This window comes from Leucopleurus acutus, assembly GCF_964270905.1.
Source record: "Leucopleurus acutus genome assembly, chromosome: 8".
NCBI classification, from domain to species: domain Eukaryota; kingdom Metazoa; phylum Chordata; class Mammalia; order Artiodactyla; family Delphinidae; genus Leucopleurus; species Leucopleurus acutus.
The window spans coordinates 57309776-57327670 of NC_139151.1; the positions used below are offsets into that span (position 1 = coordinate 57309776).

Genomic DNA, 17895 nt, shown 5'->3' on the forward strand with positions numbered 1-17895 from the left:
ACATACATGTAATACAAGTATAAAACAGGTATGGGAGTGATAATCGCCAATTCAGGGTAGCTGTTATCTGTGGGAGAGAGGGAGAAGAGTATGATTGGGGATGGATACGTTAGGGGGAGTGGTGGTGGTCAACTCTCTGTAGTGTTCTGTTTCTTTAAGGAGATTTGAAGCAAAGACAGCAAAATATTGGGATTTATTAAAGCTGGATAGTGGTTACTCGGGCCTTCAGAGTAACATTCACTATACTTTTATGAACATTTGAATTATTTCATAATAGAAAAAAAAGAAGCAGAAAAGACCTTCCTGCCTTTAACAAGTATCTGCTCTTGTTCTTACCCCTTGAGGTCTTTGCTCCTTCTGCCAGCAGCTCTGGAGCTTCAGCAAGGCCTGCAGGCAGGGAACTAATCTTGTGTTCTTTGAAATGCCTTCTCACAGGCTAAGGAAAAGGACTTCAAGCATTTTAATTCTGTGATTTACATCAATGCCTCAGAAAACCTACTGCCTCTAGGTAAGTTTTCTTCCTGAAAACTACCTTCTGCCTCTTGGCTGTCACAGCCAGTCTCTCGTGTTAGAACTTGCCTGTCAGTCCACCTGTGACTGGCCACGCATCCCTTTTTTTGGAGTGCAGTAGGCTGGGTGAGGGAGAACACACAGACCTGATTCCAGTCCAGAGCTGGCACTGCCTACTCAGAACATTTCTCTGTGAGCTCCTGCTTCTCTAACTGTAAATGGAGATAATGCCCTTCCTTTTTTCCTCCCCAAGGCAGGATACCTTGTAGACTCAGATGAGATAAGTACAGTCAGCCCTCCATATCTGTGGATTCCACATCCACAGATTCAACCAAATATGGATGGAAAATATTTGAAAAAAAAATTCCGGAAAGTTCCAAAAAGCAAAACTTGCGTTTGCCATGCACTGGCAACTACTTATGTAGCATATACATTGTATTTACAATTTACGGAGCATTTACATTATGTTAGGTATCATTGGTAACCTAGAGATGATTTAAAGTATACAGGAGCCTGGGCACAGGTTATATGCAAACACTGCATCATTTTATACAGGGGACTTGAGCATCCATGATTTTGGTGTCCATGGTGGTGATGCAGGATGGTGGTGGAGGTGGGCGTTAGGGTGGGAGCGGTGGACCCAATCCCCTGCAGATACCAAGGGACTGCATGTAAGAAATTGTTAAGTCCCTGAAAGCTCCTGTAGGACTGTAAAGCCTTCTTGTTTAGTCAGCAGATCCACAGCGACCCCTGCTGGGTGTCAGGACTATATGACTGCTTGGCTTTTAGAAATCAGTGTGTCCAGTTCCTGTTCTGGTGAGCTCAGTTATAGCAGGGTATACGGTCAGTGCCATGATAGAGGGAATCAGAAAATCAACCAGGCCATCAACCGGGCCTAGAGTGTCAGAGGAAACTTCTGAGAAGAAGAGTATGTAGGCTGAGACCTAAAACACGAATAGGAGTGACTCAGGAATTAGAAGGTGAGAAGGCATTTCAGGCCAACGGAGCAGTGATCAGGGGCCCTGAGGAAGCTTTGTATGTGTGCAGGGTATATAGGTAGGGGAGAATGGAGACTAGAAAGGTGGGCAAGGGCTATATTATCAGGGGCCCTGGGTGACTTGGACTTAATCCTGCAGGCAAAAGAGAGCCTTGGAAGGCTTTGAAATAGAGAGGCTCAGTGGTGGCTGTGAGGAGCGTGGATTATAAGATGGAAGCCAGGAAACCTGGAAGATGGTTTCATTTTTCCAGGAGAGAGGAGGTGAGGCCTCAACCAGGGCTGTGGCAGTAAGGGTGGAGGGGATTGAGAGAGACAGAGAGAGATTCAAGAGGAGGTAGAAATAACCAGACTTGGTAACTAATGGGCATGTAGAGAAAGGGAGGAACCAAGAGGATTTACTGAGACAGACAGACTACAGGAGAGGCAGGTTTAGGGAGAAATAAGATGAATTAGTTTTGAGTGCATTGAGGTTGAGGGGTGTTTTTAAAGAAGCATGTGACGAAGTCCCTGCCCTTGAGGAAACAGCATGGTCTGTCAGGAGCATGGGCTTGAAAAACAGGCAACAGGCATATGAAAAGATGCTCATCCTCACTAGTAAATAAAATAGCATCCAAGTACTATTTTCTGCCTATCAAATATTGACAAAAATGAGAAGGACTGATGACTGCCAGCATTGGTAGGGAAATGGGTGCTCTCATAATCAAGTGTAATAAATTGGTGCAATATCTTTGGAAGGTAGTTTGGCGATGTCTCTTAACATCGTCTGGTAGTTCCACTCCCAGGAATTTATTCTCCAGAAACACACTTGTACAAGGATGTTCATTGGAAACATCCTGAAAGCACATCTTTCTATTAGGCTCTACAGAACATTCCAACTCACAAAACCACCATAGGCCACACTTGACACCAGGTTCACTTAGAAGGCTCTGAGTAATTCCACACAGTATGCCAGCAGCACAGCATCAGCAGTTCCTCTTCAGTGGAATCCTCACTGCTGTTCATGTAGCCATCCATGAGCCATTCTCTGTGGCCCCTAGCTCAGGGCCAAAACAATGAAACTCTCATTGGGTGGATGCAGGAGCCACTCTGGCTTAGAAACCTTGTTCCCCATGGGATCAGATAGCTGTTGTAACACTCCATAGACATGGCTCCCAGAGTTCCTGCAAAGGACATGTCCAGTTATAGGCATCACCACACACAGAGACACTCAAAGTTATAGTGCCCCCTTGAGATTGTTATAGTTCATTTATAGTTTCTCCTAGTCCAGATGTGGTTTACTAACCTGGGGTTATTTTTACCATAGCAATATTGCCTAATAACACAGTGACTATACCATTTGTTTCATGTTACCAAAGGAAGAAGGCTAGAAAAGTTAACCCAAGGTCCAGTTCTCCAGCAGAAGGGGAAGAGTGTTCTTAACCTTTTATCCAGATAGTCTAGCAACTATCACTAGGGGAATGGTTAACTAAAATAGGGTATGTCTATACAACAGAACATAATTCAGACATTATGCAGATCTATTTGTTTTGACTTGGAACAATCTTTAAGTCATATTGTTAAGGGAAAAAAGCAAGTCACAGTACGTGTGTAGTATGATTCCCTTTTTGTAAAAAGAAGTGTGTGTGTGTGTGTGTGTGTGTGTGTGTGTCAGTATACACATGAGAAAAAGTCTGGGGTATTGTACATGAAGCTTTGAATAGTTACCTCTAGGTGTTGAGATTAAAAGGAACTTTTATGTTTCTATGTTTTTTAAAGCTTTTTGGTGGGAATGTTTCACTTTTATAACCAGAAATAATAAAGATCATTTTTTAAATGGGCTTTGGAATTAGGCTTAGATTCAGTCCTTGGCCCTTCCACTTACCAGCAATTCTATTTCTAGCAAATCACTTAGCCTAGCTAAGCCTTGGTTTCTTCAGCAGTGGAATGGAAGTAGTAATCCCTATTTTTCAGGGTTTTTAGAGATTTAATGTCCATGTATGTAAAGCACTTTACACAGTGTCTGGCCTAACGCAGTGGGAACCCAGTAAATGACCACTGTTAATATCTTTCTCTTACGTCCTTCACAAGCCACCGTTTCTCTCTTTCTCCTCCCCTTGTAGAGGCATTTCACACATTTCCAGTCTTAAAGGAACTGGAGCTCGCATTTAATGGCATCAAAACAGTCTACGTGAAGGATGGAGATTTTAAGTCCTTGGAAGTAAGTTGGAGGTAGGGAGTTTTTGGTGCCCACCGGTATCCCTGTAAGGAATGGGTGTAAGGAGTCTACTGATTAAAACTGTTGAGAAGGGGCTCTCTGGGCCTTTATAGCCACCTTGCTTCAGGGTGTTCCTCTGGGGTGGCTGGTGGTGTTGGTGGTGGTAATAAGTGAGTGGGGCTGGTGGAGGTGGTGGCCAGTGGGTGAGAATATATTATACTTATGGCCACGGGGCGTGGTCTTGGAAAATAAATGCCAAAGGTCCAAGAGAGTCTGTGCAGAGGAGTGATTTTGAATAGAGTACTGTAGGAAGGAGAATTTGAGGGGAGATCTGGATCCAGTGGGGGTTGAGCCATGGAGGTTAAGTGCTAGGCACAGCAAATTGGACCCGCTGAACTAGAGGCGTTATGGACCGATTCCAGAGACCCATCCTGGTATGAGTGAGCCAGATTGGTTCTAATGAGCTCGGATAAGGTTATGGGCCATAGACCCTGGGCCATAGGCCCAGGGATGAGTGTGAAATAAAGTAGGGCTGCTATAAGTTCTATACATCCACAGCTGTTTTGTATTCACAAATACAAAAAACTTTGCACTCTTGGCTTTCTCCTAAATTAAATTTCCTATCGTCACGCATTTTCTATACATGTTCTCATACTTCAAGTTAATCACCTCTTCAACATCCATGAAAACTTTAGGATCATTTTTCGCAAAGAAACAAAGCTTTTGTCACCACCTGGGAGTCTGCATACATGGAGAGTAGAGAACAGTAGAGCTGGCTTGAGGTGTGGGGCGGGCATCTGGCCAGGCTCACACACTAAGTAATGGGCTCTTCCCCACATGTTGGCCTTCTAGAAGAGCTTCAGAGTCACACCTCAGCAAAATATCTGCATGTCATGAGCCTTGGGGTTTACCCCAAAGAGCTGGTAACTTAAATTATTTAATCTACAAACGTCCAGAATCGGCCATTCTTCATAAAAACCTCATTTAACCTGGTCTGGCCAGAGAGAGAGCTTCCACAAAACTGAACTTTTAAGAGTTGATGCCCTTTACATGCCAAAGTTTTAAGAAGTTTTAACCGCTTGGGATGGTAATCTTCCTAAAATGGATTATAAGTCCTTGCATTTTTAAAGCATGCTATACTGAATGTAATGGTACCTTTTCTCCGTGGTTTCCAGCCATATTGAGGATAACAGTGCTTTACTATGATTTCTGACAGGAGTGGTCCTCATGCTTATCCAGGAAGCAAAGCTCTTGAAGGTCCAATAATACAGGGAGAGGGAGAGAGTAAATTCACAACTGATGCAATTTTGTGCTAGGTTTAAAACCTAGCACAATACCAGAGTTTATTATAGACAGTGGGAAACTGGTTCCAGATGCTCTAGAGATACAGGGAGCCACTTCCCTCACCTACAGGCCTGGGAGCTTATTGTAAGTTTCCATTAATTTTTTATTTTGCTTCTTATAAAAGTAGTTATTGAGCTTCTATATATCATGCATTGTGCCAGGCATCCTACCTTCCTCATCCTTACCATTTCAAACCCCTACTTCAAGTGCCAGTGGGCCACAGGAAGGGGACATGACTACAGGCTCTGACCCCACAGCTGACTTACTGGTTGATCATAATGGACTTTTGGGAGGCCCTATTTCATAGTTTGATAACAACTGATGAAGATTATTTATCCAGCAGACCAGCCCTACCCAAGGGAATTTATTTACATAAGAGAGCAGACCAAAGTCAAGATGCAGAACACAAATGAGAAGAGGAAATCTCCTGGCCAGTCATTTGTTTTCATCTCTCTGTGGTTTGAAAGGGTTCTCTAAGAAAAAGGATAAACCTGTCAAATGTCCTGAATTTGCAGCTCATGGCAGTGAATACTTTGATGTGTAATAAAACTTGATGTGACTCAGCAGATGCAGCATCCAAGTTAGGAATCTTCTGTCCTTGTTTGCCAGAAAGGCTGTCACCCAGAGTAGAACTCTTCAGGAGTCAGTTTAGGAAAACAGCTTTGTCATGATTTGATTCTCTGCATACGGGCCTGAAAAAGAGTCAGCTGGAGCTCTGCCCTGAAAGTCAGGAGACCTCGTTTCTAGTCTTGGTCTGCCACTACTTTGCCATACCTCCTCAGCCAAATAACTTACCTCTCTGGAACTTAGGTTTCCCCCTCTGTAAATTCTGGGCCAGCTGTGAAATTCTGCGACCTGCAGTTCTAAGACTGTTCGTTTCTTTGAGCTGCCCTTACTTCCATAGAGAGCAGATTTGGACCTGACATGAAATAGCCAAAGCAGCCAGAGCAAGGGTCAGCAAACTTTTTCGGTAGGAGGCCAGACGGTGAATATTCTAGACTTTGCGGTCCGTACAGTCATAACTAGTCATAACTGTCATAACTAGTCCACTCTGCTGTTGTAGAAGGAAAGCAGTTGTAGACAATATGTAAGCAAAGGGACAGGGCTGTGTTCCCATAAAACTTTATGATGCTGAAATTTGAATTTTACATAATTTTCATACAATGTTATTCTTTTTGTGCTTTTTTCCTAACCATTTAAAAATGTACAAAGCATTCTTAGCTCACAGGCCATACAAAACAGGCAGCAGGCTGGATTTGGCTTACAGGCCTTTGTTTGCCAATTTCTGAGCTAGAACACTGATGGAACAGCCCAGTATGGTTGGAATGGAGTGAGACACCATAGAGTGTGGTGATAGATGAGCCTGGCGAGCTAACGGAAGAGAGACTGTAGAGAGCCTTAGAGGGACTTTGAATCTTGTCCTATGGATAACAGGGGTCCATTGAAGGATTTGGAACTGAGGAGTAATAGGGTCTGAACTGTATTTTAGAAAAACCAGTGTGGCATGGCTGCTGTATAAATCATGAATTGGAAGAAACAAGTATGAGAGATATTGAGGTAGAATCCATTGCTGACTGTCCACATATGTGTATGAAGGAGAGAATGATCCCCATCTTTATCTATGTTTATCCAAGCCAGCTTTCCAGGTCTTCATCCTTGAAGGCTTCTCTCTCTGCCCCTGCCAAGTGGGATCACCCATTTGTGTGAACTCTCAAAACTTGGAATTTACTGATGGCAGCATGAACTCGGCATTCCTTTGGTGCTGGGCATCTTTCATGGCCTGTGCAGTCCTATCAAGCCCTCTGTATACCATGGACTCTAGTCATACCCAAACCATTTGCAGTTCTCAGAATAAGGAAGGCTGCCTCCTGGCTTCTATACATGCCACTTGCTGTGCTGTATGTCTTTTTGCCCTTAACGATTTGGTGAATACCGACTAGTCTCTGAGGACAGCTTAAGCATCACCTGCTCTGTGAAGCCCGTCTGGACCCCCTGGTGGAGCTCAAACATCTATCCCAGCAGCATTGCTACTTAAACAGACACATATATGTATCTAGCTGCCCAACTAGGCTGTGAGCTCACACAGGGCAGGGACTGGTTCAAAGTAAGCCTTCAGTATAGGGGCCTTGAATGAAGGGATTGTGATGACCATGACAGCCAACATTAAGCATTTATGGTGCACTAGGCTTCATGCTAAAGGCTTTACCTACATAATTCCTCATAAAAATCCATTATTATTTCCACTTTATAGATAAGGAAACTTGGTTAAGTATTGATAATTTGCCCAAGATCACACAATTAGCCAGGACTTAAACCCAGGTCTACAGAGCCTGTCAATTAAGTACTAAAGTGGAGTACCAAACCCAGTCCTCCTCCAGCAATGACCTGCAGTCAGTTGTGTATGTGTGACTGACTGTATTTCACTGAAGTGGCAGACCAGAAACCTTGTCCCTGCATCAGTGGGATAAGATGCGGAAACTGGCCCCATTCAGTAGGCGTCTATGGGTGTGTGTTGGTGGAGGTATTACCGAGTACTGCTTGCCACACAGCAAGCCAATAAATTGAGAGATAAGGTGTTAGGGCAAGGAATAGCGACTTCATTTGGAAACTCAGCAGACCAAGAAGATGGTGGTCTAGTGTCCCAAAGAACCATCTTGCCTGAGTTAGAATTCAGGCTTCTTTTATACTAAAAGAGGAGGGAGTAAAGTCTAACATTTCCTGGTTCTGGTCAGCCTCCGGAGGGGAGGTGTTAATTTCTTCCTTCCTGCAGTCATTCACAGGTGGGCCTGGTCAGGATGTTTCCTGTGAGATAAAGGTATTTTAGCTTAATGCTCATTACCTGGGAGGTGGGGTTCCCAGAGATGGGCCATTACGTATAATTTAAGCTTATAGGCAACATTCCTTTAGTGATTAACTTGTGATAGAGTACAAAGGTTCTTCCCTATTACAGAGGGAGAGGGAAGGGAGCAGACTTGTACATAAGAGCTAAAGTGAGTGTCCAGAGAGGCTCTTCTAGAAGAGGGAGACCAGAGACTGGGGTGATACAATTTATCACAGTTGCCTTTGTCTTTGCAGAGAGAAACTCAGTTTCCTGACTGGTCTCCTAACTCAAGTCAACTGTCTCATGAATCTAGATGGCTAGTTAGAAAGTGCTTTATGATGAGGTGTCAGTTTGGGTCATTGTCCTAATAAGCCAGTTCATTTCAGCTGGTTTTTTAATGTGCATCTACTATGTGCCAGGTACTATGCTAGATTATAAGGATACATCGATACAGTGACAAGGTGCTTCACCTCAGAGAGTTTATAGCCTAGTCCACCACTGTGTGCCAGCACCTGCTCAGCACATCCATGTACCAGTACCTTATTCCTCAGGCTTATGTCCAGTTATCACAGTTACCTGGCTGACTGTGAGCAGTAACCTCAGAACAGTCTAGATAAAGCACTCAAAGTCAGGAGGGAGAGATTCCATCTGGCTGGGGAATTAAGAAAGGTTTTATAAGGAGGCAGCTTTTGAACTGGCCTTTTAGGACTTGGATTCAGATACATGGAGAAAGGGCATTCCTGAGTGAAAAGCTCAAGCAAAGATCTCTACATGGGGTGTGGCAAGGAATGGGGAGCAGTCACTTTGGCCAGCACCATGGGGTAAACAAAGGTATGCAGTATGGGGGCTGAGGCTGGCAAATAGGTTGGACATAGTAGAATGACTCTAGTAGACCTTGAAAGTTAATCCTGAGAGTCAGGAGGGTTTTAGCCTGTGGGCGATGGGCCCTCCTGGAAGGTTAAAAAAAAAAAAAAAATCCAGCTCCCACCTCATGTATGAGCATCATTGTCACGAGTAGTGCTTCTATTTCCCCATCTTATATCTTTGTGCCATAGTTCCTGGACCTTTCCTTCAACAGCCTCACTGCAGAGGCCATCTGTGATCTGGGGCTTCTGCCACACCTCCGTGTCCTGCTCCTCACAGGCAATGGGCTCACCTCCCTGCCACCCAATTTGGCTGTCGCAGAGCGGTAAGTTCTACATCCCAGAGTCTGTCCCATGTGTTTCCCTCCTGAGCCTTTGTCTGGGTACATGTGTCCAAAGAAATAGTCCAAAGCAGCTCAAAAGGTCTGTAAGGACAGGCTGTGAGTGCTCAAAGCAGGTAGAATGCCACCTACTGAAGCTCCCAGAAAAGGCACTGGTGGGAACAGAGCCCCAAAGGTTCGGGAGGCCTCAGCTGCGTGTCCCACACTCCTCTGTGCTATTAGGAGAGACGCCGGTGTCTGGAGAGTCACTTTCCCTCCCTCTGATCGGTCACTGGTAAGTTGTGGCTATTGCTCTTGCCAGACTATTCCCCTTCAGGAACCCTCTAAATAAGATTTGCATATTCCCATTCTGCACATTTGCTGAGCCATGCCTTCTGGCCAGAATGTACTGGTCTTTCCTCGCTTAATAATAGCAATGAGTCTGTCATACAGAGTGAAGTAAGTCAGAAAGAGAAAAACAAATACCGTATGCTAACACATATATATGGAATCTAAAAAAAAAAAAAAAGGTTCTGAGGGGGAAGGGTAAGCTGGGATGAAGAGAGAGAGTGGCATGGACATATATAACAAAATATAAAATACCAAATACAAAATAGATAACTAGTGGGAAGCAGCCACATAGCACAGGGAGATCAGCTCAGTGCTTTGTGTCCACCTAGAGAGGTGGGGTGGAGTGGGGGAGGGAGACGCAATAGTGAGGGGATATGGGGATGTATGTATATGCATAGCTGATTCACTTTGTTATACAGCAGAAACTAACACAACATTGTAAAGCAATTATACTTCAGTAAAGATGTAAAAAAAAACAAAAACAAATAAGATATAAGGATGTAATGTACAGCACAGAGAAAATAGCCAATATTGTATAATAACTTTATGTGGAGTATAATTTATAAAAATATCAAATTACTATGTTGTACACCTGAAACTAATACAATATTGTAACTATACTTAACTAAAAATTTAAATTTAAAAAAAATAATAACGATACGTGTGTAATGCTTACTATGTGTCAGACAACACTCTTCTGTCACACTAAACATATACTAACTCATTTAATCCTCACAACCCTATGAGGTAAGTGCCCTATTATTATCCTCATTTTATAGATGAGGAAATTGAGGCACAGATAGGTTACATAACTCAACCAGAGTTACAAAGCTAATAAGTGGCAGAATCTGAACCAAGTCCATCTGACTCCAGAGACCCTGCTTACGACCATTACATTCTCTTCTTATGTAGATTCTGTACATATTCCAAGGGCTATCTCAGACCGTCCTCTTTTCCCTATGAGAAGCCTTCCCATATTAACCATTTGTAAGTGTACAGTTCAGTGACATTAAGTACATTCACATTGTTGTGCAACCATCACCATCATCCTGCTCCAAAACTCTGTTCATCTTGCAAAAATTCCATCAGCTTTGACTGATGGATATGACCCTTTTAAGAAGAACACCAGAGAAGCAAGAAGAACTACAATCCTGCAGCCTGTGGAACAAAAACCACATTCACAGAAAGATAGACAAGATGAAAAGGCAGAGGGCTATGTACCAGATGAAGGAACAAGATAAAACCCCAGAAAAAAAACTAAGTGAAGTGGAGATAGGCAACCTTCCAGAAAAAGAATTCAGAATAATGATAGTGAAGATGATCCAGGACCTCGGAAAAAGAATGGAGGTAAAGATTGAGACGATGCAAGAAATGTTTAACAAAGACCTAGAAGAATTAAAGAACAAACAGAGATGAACAATACAATAACTGAAATGAAAACTGCACTAGAAGGAATCAATAGCAGAATAACTGAGGCAGAAGAATGGATAAGTGACCTGGAAGACAGAATAGTGGAATTCACTGCTGTGGAACAGAATAAAGAAAAAAGAATGAAAAGAAATGAAGACAGCCTAAGAGACCTCTGGGACAACATTAAACACAACAACATTGGCATTATAGGGGTCCCAGAAGGAGAAGAGAGAGAGAAAGGACCCGAGAAAATATTTGAAGAGATTATAGTCAAAAACTTCCGTAACATGGGAAAGTAAATAGCCACCCAATTCCAGGAAGCGCAGCAAGTTCCATACAGGATAAACCCAAGGAGAAACACGCCAAGACACATAGTAATCAAATTGGCAAAAATTAAATACAAAGAAAAATTATTGAAAGCAGCAAGGGAAAAATGACAAATAACATACAAGGGAACTCCCATAAAGTTAACAGCTGATTTCTCAGCAGAAACTCTACAAGCTACAAGGGAGTGGCATGATATACTTAAAGTGATGAAAGGGAGGAACCTACAACCAAGATTACTCTACCCGGAAAGGATCTCATTCAGATTCGAAGGAGAAATCAAAAGCTTTACAGACAAGCAAAAGCTAAGAGAATTCAGCACCGCCAAACCAGCTCTACAACAAATGCTAGAGGAACTTCTCTAAGTGGGAAACACAAGAGAAGAAAAGGACCTACAAAAACAAACCCAGAACAATTAAGAAAATGGTCACAGGAACATACATATCGATAATTACCTTAAACGTGAATGGATTAAATGCTCCAACCAAAAGACACAGGCTTGCTGAATGGATACAAAAACAAGACCCATATATTTGCTGTCTACAAAAGACCCACTTCAGACCTAGGGACACATACAAACTGAAAGTGAGGGGATGGAAAAAGATATTCCATGCAAATGGAAATCAAAAGAAAGCTGGAGTAGCAATACTCATATCGGATAAAATAGACTTTAAAATAAAGAATGTTACAAGAGACAAGGAAGGACACTACATAATGATCAAGGGATCAATCCAAGAAGAAGATATAACAATTATATATGCACCCAACATAGGAGCACCTCAATACATAAGGCAACTGCTAACAGCTCTAAAAGAGGAAATTGACAGTAACACAATAATAGTGAGGGACTTTAACACCTCACTTACACCAATGGACGGATCCTCCAAAATGAAAATAAATAAGGAAACAGAAGCTTTAAATGACACAATAGACCAGATAGATATAATTGATATTTATAGGACATTCCATCCAAAAACAGCAGATTACACTTTCTTCTCAAGTGCACAGAGAACATTCTCCAGGATAGATCACTTCTTGGGTCACAGATCAAGCCTCAGTAAATTTAAGAAAATTGAAATCATATCAAGCATCTTTTCTGACCACAATGCTATGAGATTAGAAATGAATTAAAGGGAACAAAACGTAAAAAACACAAACACATGGAGGCTAAACAATATGTTACTACATAACCAAGAGATCACTGAAGAAATCAAAGAGGAAATCAAAAAATAGAGACAAATGACAATGAAAACATGAAGATCCAAAACCTATGGGATGCAGCAAAAGCAGTTCTAAGAGGGAAGTTTATAGCTATACAACCCTACCTCAAGAAACAAGAAAAATCTCAAATAAACAATCTAACCTTACACCTAAAGGAACTAGAGAAAGAAGAACAAACAAAACCCAAAGTTAGCAGAAGGAAAGAAATCATAAAGAGCAGAGCAGAAATAAATGAAATAGAAACAAAGAAAACAATAGCAAAGATCAATAAAACTAAAAGCTTGTTCTTTGAGAAGATAAACAAAATTGATGAACCATTAGCCAAACTCATCAAGAAAAAGAGGGAGAGGACTCAAATCAATAAAATTAGAAATGAAAGAGGAGAAGTTACAACAGACACGGCAGAAATACAAAGCATCCTAAGAGACTACTAGAAGCAACTCTATGCCAACAAAATGGACAACCTGGAAGAAATGGACAAATTCTTAGAAAGGTATAACCTTCTAAGACTGAACGAGGAAGAAATAGGAAATATGAACAGACCAATCACAAGTAATGAAATTGAAACTGTGATTAAAAATCTTCCAACAAAAGTCCAGGACCAGATGGCTTCACAGGTGAATTCTATCAAACATTTAGAGAAGAGCTAACACCCATCCTTCTCAAACTCTTCCAAGAAATTACAGAGGAAGGAACACTCCCAAACTCATTCTATGAGGCCACGATCACCCTGATACCAAACCCAGACAAAGAGACTACAAAAATAGAAAATTACAGACCAATACCCCTGATGAATATAGATGCAAAAATCCTCAACAAAATACTAGCAAACAGAATCCAACAACACATTAAAAGGATCATACACTGTGATCAAGTGGGATTTATCCCAGGGATGCAAGGATTCTTCAATATACGAAAATCAATCAATGTGATACACCATATTAACAAATTGAAGAATAAAAACCATATGAGCATCTCAATAGATGCAGTAAAAGCTTTTGACATAATTCAACACTCCAGAAAGTGGGCATAGAGGGATAAAAACTCTCCAGAAAGTGGGCATAGAGGGAACCTACCTCAACATAATAAAGGCCTTATACGACAAACCCACAGCAAACATCATTCTCAATGGTGAAAAACTGAAAGCATTTCGTCTAAGATCAGGAACAAGACAAGGATGTCCACTCTCGCCACGCTTATTCAACATAGTTTTGGAAGTCCTAGCCACGGCAATCAGAGAAGAAAAAGAAATAAAAGGAATACAAATTGGAAAAGAAGAAGTAAAACTGTCACTGTTTGCAGATGACATGATACTATACATAGAGAATCCTAAAGATGCCGCCAGAAAACTACTAGAGCTAATCAATGAATTTGGTAAAGTTGCAGGATATAAAATTAATGGACAGAAATCTCTTGCATTCCTATACACTAATGATGAACAATCTGAAAGAGATATTAAGGAAACACTCCCATTTACCATTGCAACAAAAAGAATAAAATACCGAGGAATAAATCTACCTAGGGAGACAAAAGACCTGTTTGCAGAAAACTGTAAGACACTGATGAAAGAAATTAAAGATGATTAAAAAAAAGAACACCAGATAATTCCCTGGATTCCAAACATATTCCTTTTTGCCCTCAAGGTATGGCAGCCGTCATACCTATTGTTGATAGTCAATATCAGTTACCTAGCCAATATCATAAACCCCTGTTTTCCTGCCTGTTGATTCAGTGGAATGAGCAGCCCAAGTGGCCAGTAGTGAACTTAATTTCCAGTTAAGTGGAACTATTCTTGTGTCCCCTGTAAAAGTATTCCTCCCTAGGAAACTAAAACCTCTAACTCAAGAGCTCAAAGTTGCAGGAATTACAAGCTGCAAGTGGATTGTTGTGTATAATTATAAGAGGAGCTGCTTTCATTTTCATTCATTCATTCCTAGGCCCTTATGCTCTGGTTGTGAGAAAAACAGCATCAGTCTTGGTTGCTAGTTTGTGTGACACTCCATCCTGTAAGTCCACACCCAAACCTCACAGTGGGTAGTTTGCTAGCTAGTGCAATAAATAAGTTGTCAAAAGACTATCTTGACATTCTATTAGGTCAGCTTCTTCTGCGTGATGGAGTATATGGTAAAAAATTAAACTCCATGTATGTGAGCCCATTCTTGTACTTCTTTGCCATGAATTGTGTTCCATGGTTAGAAGCAATGTTATATGCGCTACCAGAATAATGCATAAGACATTCTTGAAGTCCACAGATTGTGATGCTGGCAGAACATTATGGTCAGGGATGGAAAATCCATATCTCAAATACATATTTATTTCAGTAAGAAAAAAAATCACTGCCCTTTTTATGAAGGCAGGTGTGCACTGTAGTCCTCCTCCTACTGGGTGACTGGCTAATCCTCCCAGAAATGGTGCCATGTTAGGGGCTCAGCATTGGCCTCTGCGGGTGCTCGGCAGGGGTGGTAGGCAGATGTGCTTTGTTGAGGGTGAGTGTGTAGCCTCCTTCCCTGCTGCCAAGGCCATTTTGCAAGCACCAGGGTATCCAACTGACATTCATGGAATGGGTCATCTTGTCCACCTGATCACTGAGAGTCTCCTCTGCAGTGGAAGTCTTTGGGAGCATTCACATGGGATAGAAATAGTCCTTACACATCCTTTTCATCCTGAGAGGTCTGTTCACATGATTTCCCCTCAGACCTCCCTGTCAGCAGTTTTACATTATTTTTTCCAAACTTTGACTCTTCAGCTAAACCACTGCCCATGAATCAGCATAGACCTGTACTTCTGGCTATCTCGCCAACCAAGGAAAATGAACAATCAGATATGTTGCTCTAGGTTTTACATATTAGGAGGATTTCTCCTCGCCTGTCTTTCAGAGCCACCTTTGTATGGAGTTATAATCCTGCAACAGTCTGGTTTTGGTTAGTATCAGTATATCATGCAAAATCATTTGTAAACCTAGCTGCAGATTTTTCTCCTACACCCCATGGTCATAGGACGTTTGTTATGGGTTGATGGAGAAGTAACAGTACAGCAGGAGTAGGTATCACAGGAATCTAAGCAATATTAGTTCATGCAACTTTTCCAGGTTTGCTTGAGCCTGATCTCCAATGTTGCTTTCATTTGATGAGGGAGTTCTGCACATTCAGTTCATGTTGAACAGCTCAGGAGGCATGGTCGCCTTGGTGTCCCATGGTCAGGTGTTCAGTCTCTACCAACATGCGGTAGTAAGCCAGAAACTGTTTTTCATAAGGAAAATAGTTGTCTGCAGAATAGAGCATAACTTTGCTCAAAAATGTTTCTGTAATTGGTGCCTTTAAAAGGCTCTATTCATAGAATGAGCAACCATTAATTTATCATCCAAACCAAGACATAGTTGAGGGGGAAAAGTACCACTATTAATTATTTTGGGATAACAGGTGAAAACTCAGACTGTCCTTGAAAACCAGGATGTATGGTAACCCTATCTATGCAGCCTTAAGACATTTACAGCACAGCTGGACCTACCGAGTAATAACACCCAATACCCTTGGCCAAAGATATAATGCCCAAAAAGCAGCTTGCATGGCAGTTGGACTTGTTGCAGAGCCTTGCCTTGCTCTGGATCCCACACAAAACTGGCAGCCTCAGTAAATGGAGCAGAATAGCACAAATGTTTTATGCGTAGCTGCCCAAATCAGAAAAGGCCAACAAAGCTTTGTGCCTTTTTCTTAGTAGCAGGTGGTGAAAGGTGTCTTTCACATTGGAGGTATATTCCAACATGCTCCAGATACCGGGACATCAAGGAAATTAATCAAGGTGTCAGTTCCTTGAATTTTTACAAGGTTTACCTCCATCCTGTGGCACACTCCATACTGAGGCATCTGAGGTATTTGAATTTCCTGCCCATCAGCTCCAATCAACATGGTGTTCTGTGGAATACCAAAATAATCAAGATCCCTGTGCAATAGATTATAATAGGGCTAAAGAGTTGATGTAGCCCCCAAAGAAGAGAACAAAGGTATACTGCTGTCCCTGTCAGGCGAGAGCATATGGCTTCTGGTAGTTCTTGTTCATTGATAAAGAGAAAGAAACATCTGGCATGTCCTTAGCTGTATCACAAGTGTTAGGGGCTGTGTTAATGTGCTACAGTTAGAAGAGTCTACATATGGAACAGCAGCTGAAATTGGAATCACCACTTGATTGAGTTGATAGTAATCTACAGTAATTACTCAAGACCCGTCTTCTGTACAAGCCAAATAAACAAGTTAAACAGGGATGTCATAGGGCTCATTATCCTTATCCCTTTCCAGTGTTTAGTGTTTGCAGTAATCTCTGCAATTACCTCTGGGTTGTGGAATTATTTTTGGTTTACTGTTTTGGAAGCAAAATTCCTAGGGCTTCAATTTGGCCCCTCCTATTATAATAGCCCTTGCTTTTTTGGTCAGTAAAACAAGTGTGGTTATTCTGTCAGTTGCTTAGTATGTCTGTTTATACATTCAGGAACTGGGGATATAACCACACAGTAGGTTTGTGACTTCACTGGGTCTATTCACAGGCTAAATTTCCATTCTCCCATCAGATCTTCACAATCCCCCACTTTGCATGGTGGGCCACCCATGCCTTTCATATCCCCAGACATTAACACCAATCTGTAGATATTTTCTAGTAACTAGTAATTCTTGAAAGCATTGTTCACTAGAACTTTCTGTAATATTGGAAATGTTCTATATCTGCATTGTCCAGTATGGTAGCCACTAGTCATATTGAGCACTTGAAATGTGGTTAGTGTGACTGAGGAGCTGAATATTTCATTTTATTAAGTTTAATTAGTTTTAATTTAAATGTAAATAGTCAGGAACTGAATGAGAGACCATGACTCTCCCTTCAGGCAACTCAAATCACTTTTTTTCCTCACCAGATCTAGAGTTTTTGGTTTTATAGATCACCAATAATTCCAAATCGTCTTAATTCATTTACAGAAATTGAAGTTGGTTGAAGCTAGTCTTCAATCCCTGCAAGGAACACACTGTTTCTAGTTCACACTTCTTCCTAGGATTTAGTCCTCCACTGCCCTAACTTAAAACAGGGGCAGTTGATTAGGGCTCCCTTTCTGTGGCACACCCTGGACTCCAATTTTTGGCCTCCTGGGCTAACAAGGTTGTCAGAATCTCTGCTCAGCTTCTTAGCCTCTCATCCACTTCTGTAGTTAGCAGGGAGCTGTAGGGGAAAAGTGGCCCCAAATGGTACATGAATCCCTTTGGGTTTCCTCCTCCTTCTAAATCTTGGTCCCCCAACTTTTCACAGCTTGTTAGTTCCCAGATGTCTTAAAGAAGATTATTTTTAATGTATCTATTTTGTCTGGATTTTAGAATTTATACTTAGGGGAGAGTTGCCTCACGTTATTTAGTCTGCAGGACCCAAAGCTTTTCCATTTATTTTGGCCAGGTGCCTAGGTGCCTGGTATGGAACCATTTTAAAATAAACTAAACTAGCTGGATATTTTAGGAAACACTCTGACAATCCAAATTTGGGCTAGAGTTTTCAAGAGGACCAGCCTG

General features: G+C 41.7%; 1 protein-coding gene across 1 annotated transcript in view; it reads left to right on the forward strand.

Annotated features, from left to right (window-relative positions):
- Positions 1-17895, forward strand: part of XRRA1 (X-ray radiation resistance associated 1) — a gene marked incomplete at both ends in the record, with an annotated part of 99597 nt that overhangs the window by 21835 nt on the left and 59867 nt on the right. The window contains 3 exons of the mRNA XM_082845121.1: positions 436-508; positions 3607-3704; positions 8922-9055. Of these exons, the coding sequence (XP_082701247.1) occupies positions 436-508; positions 3607-3704; positions 8922-9055 (305 nt within the window). The remainder of the gene's footprint in view (positions 1-435; positions 509-3606; positions 3705-8921; positions 9056-17895) is intronic.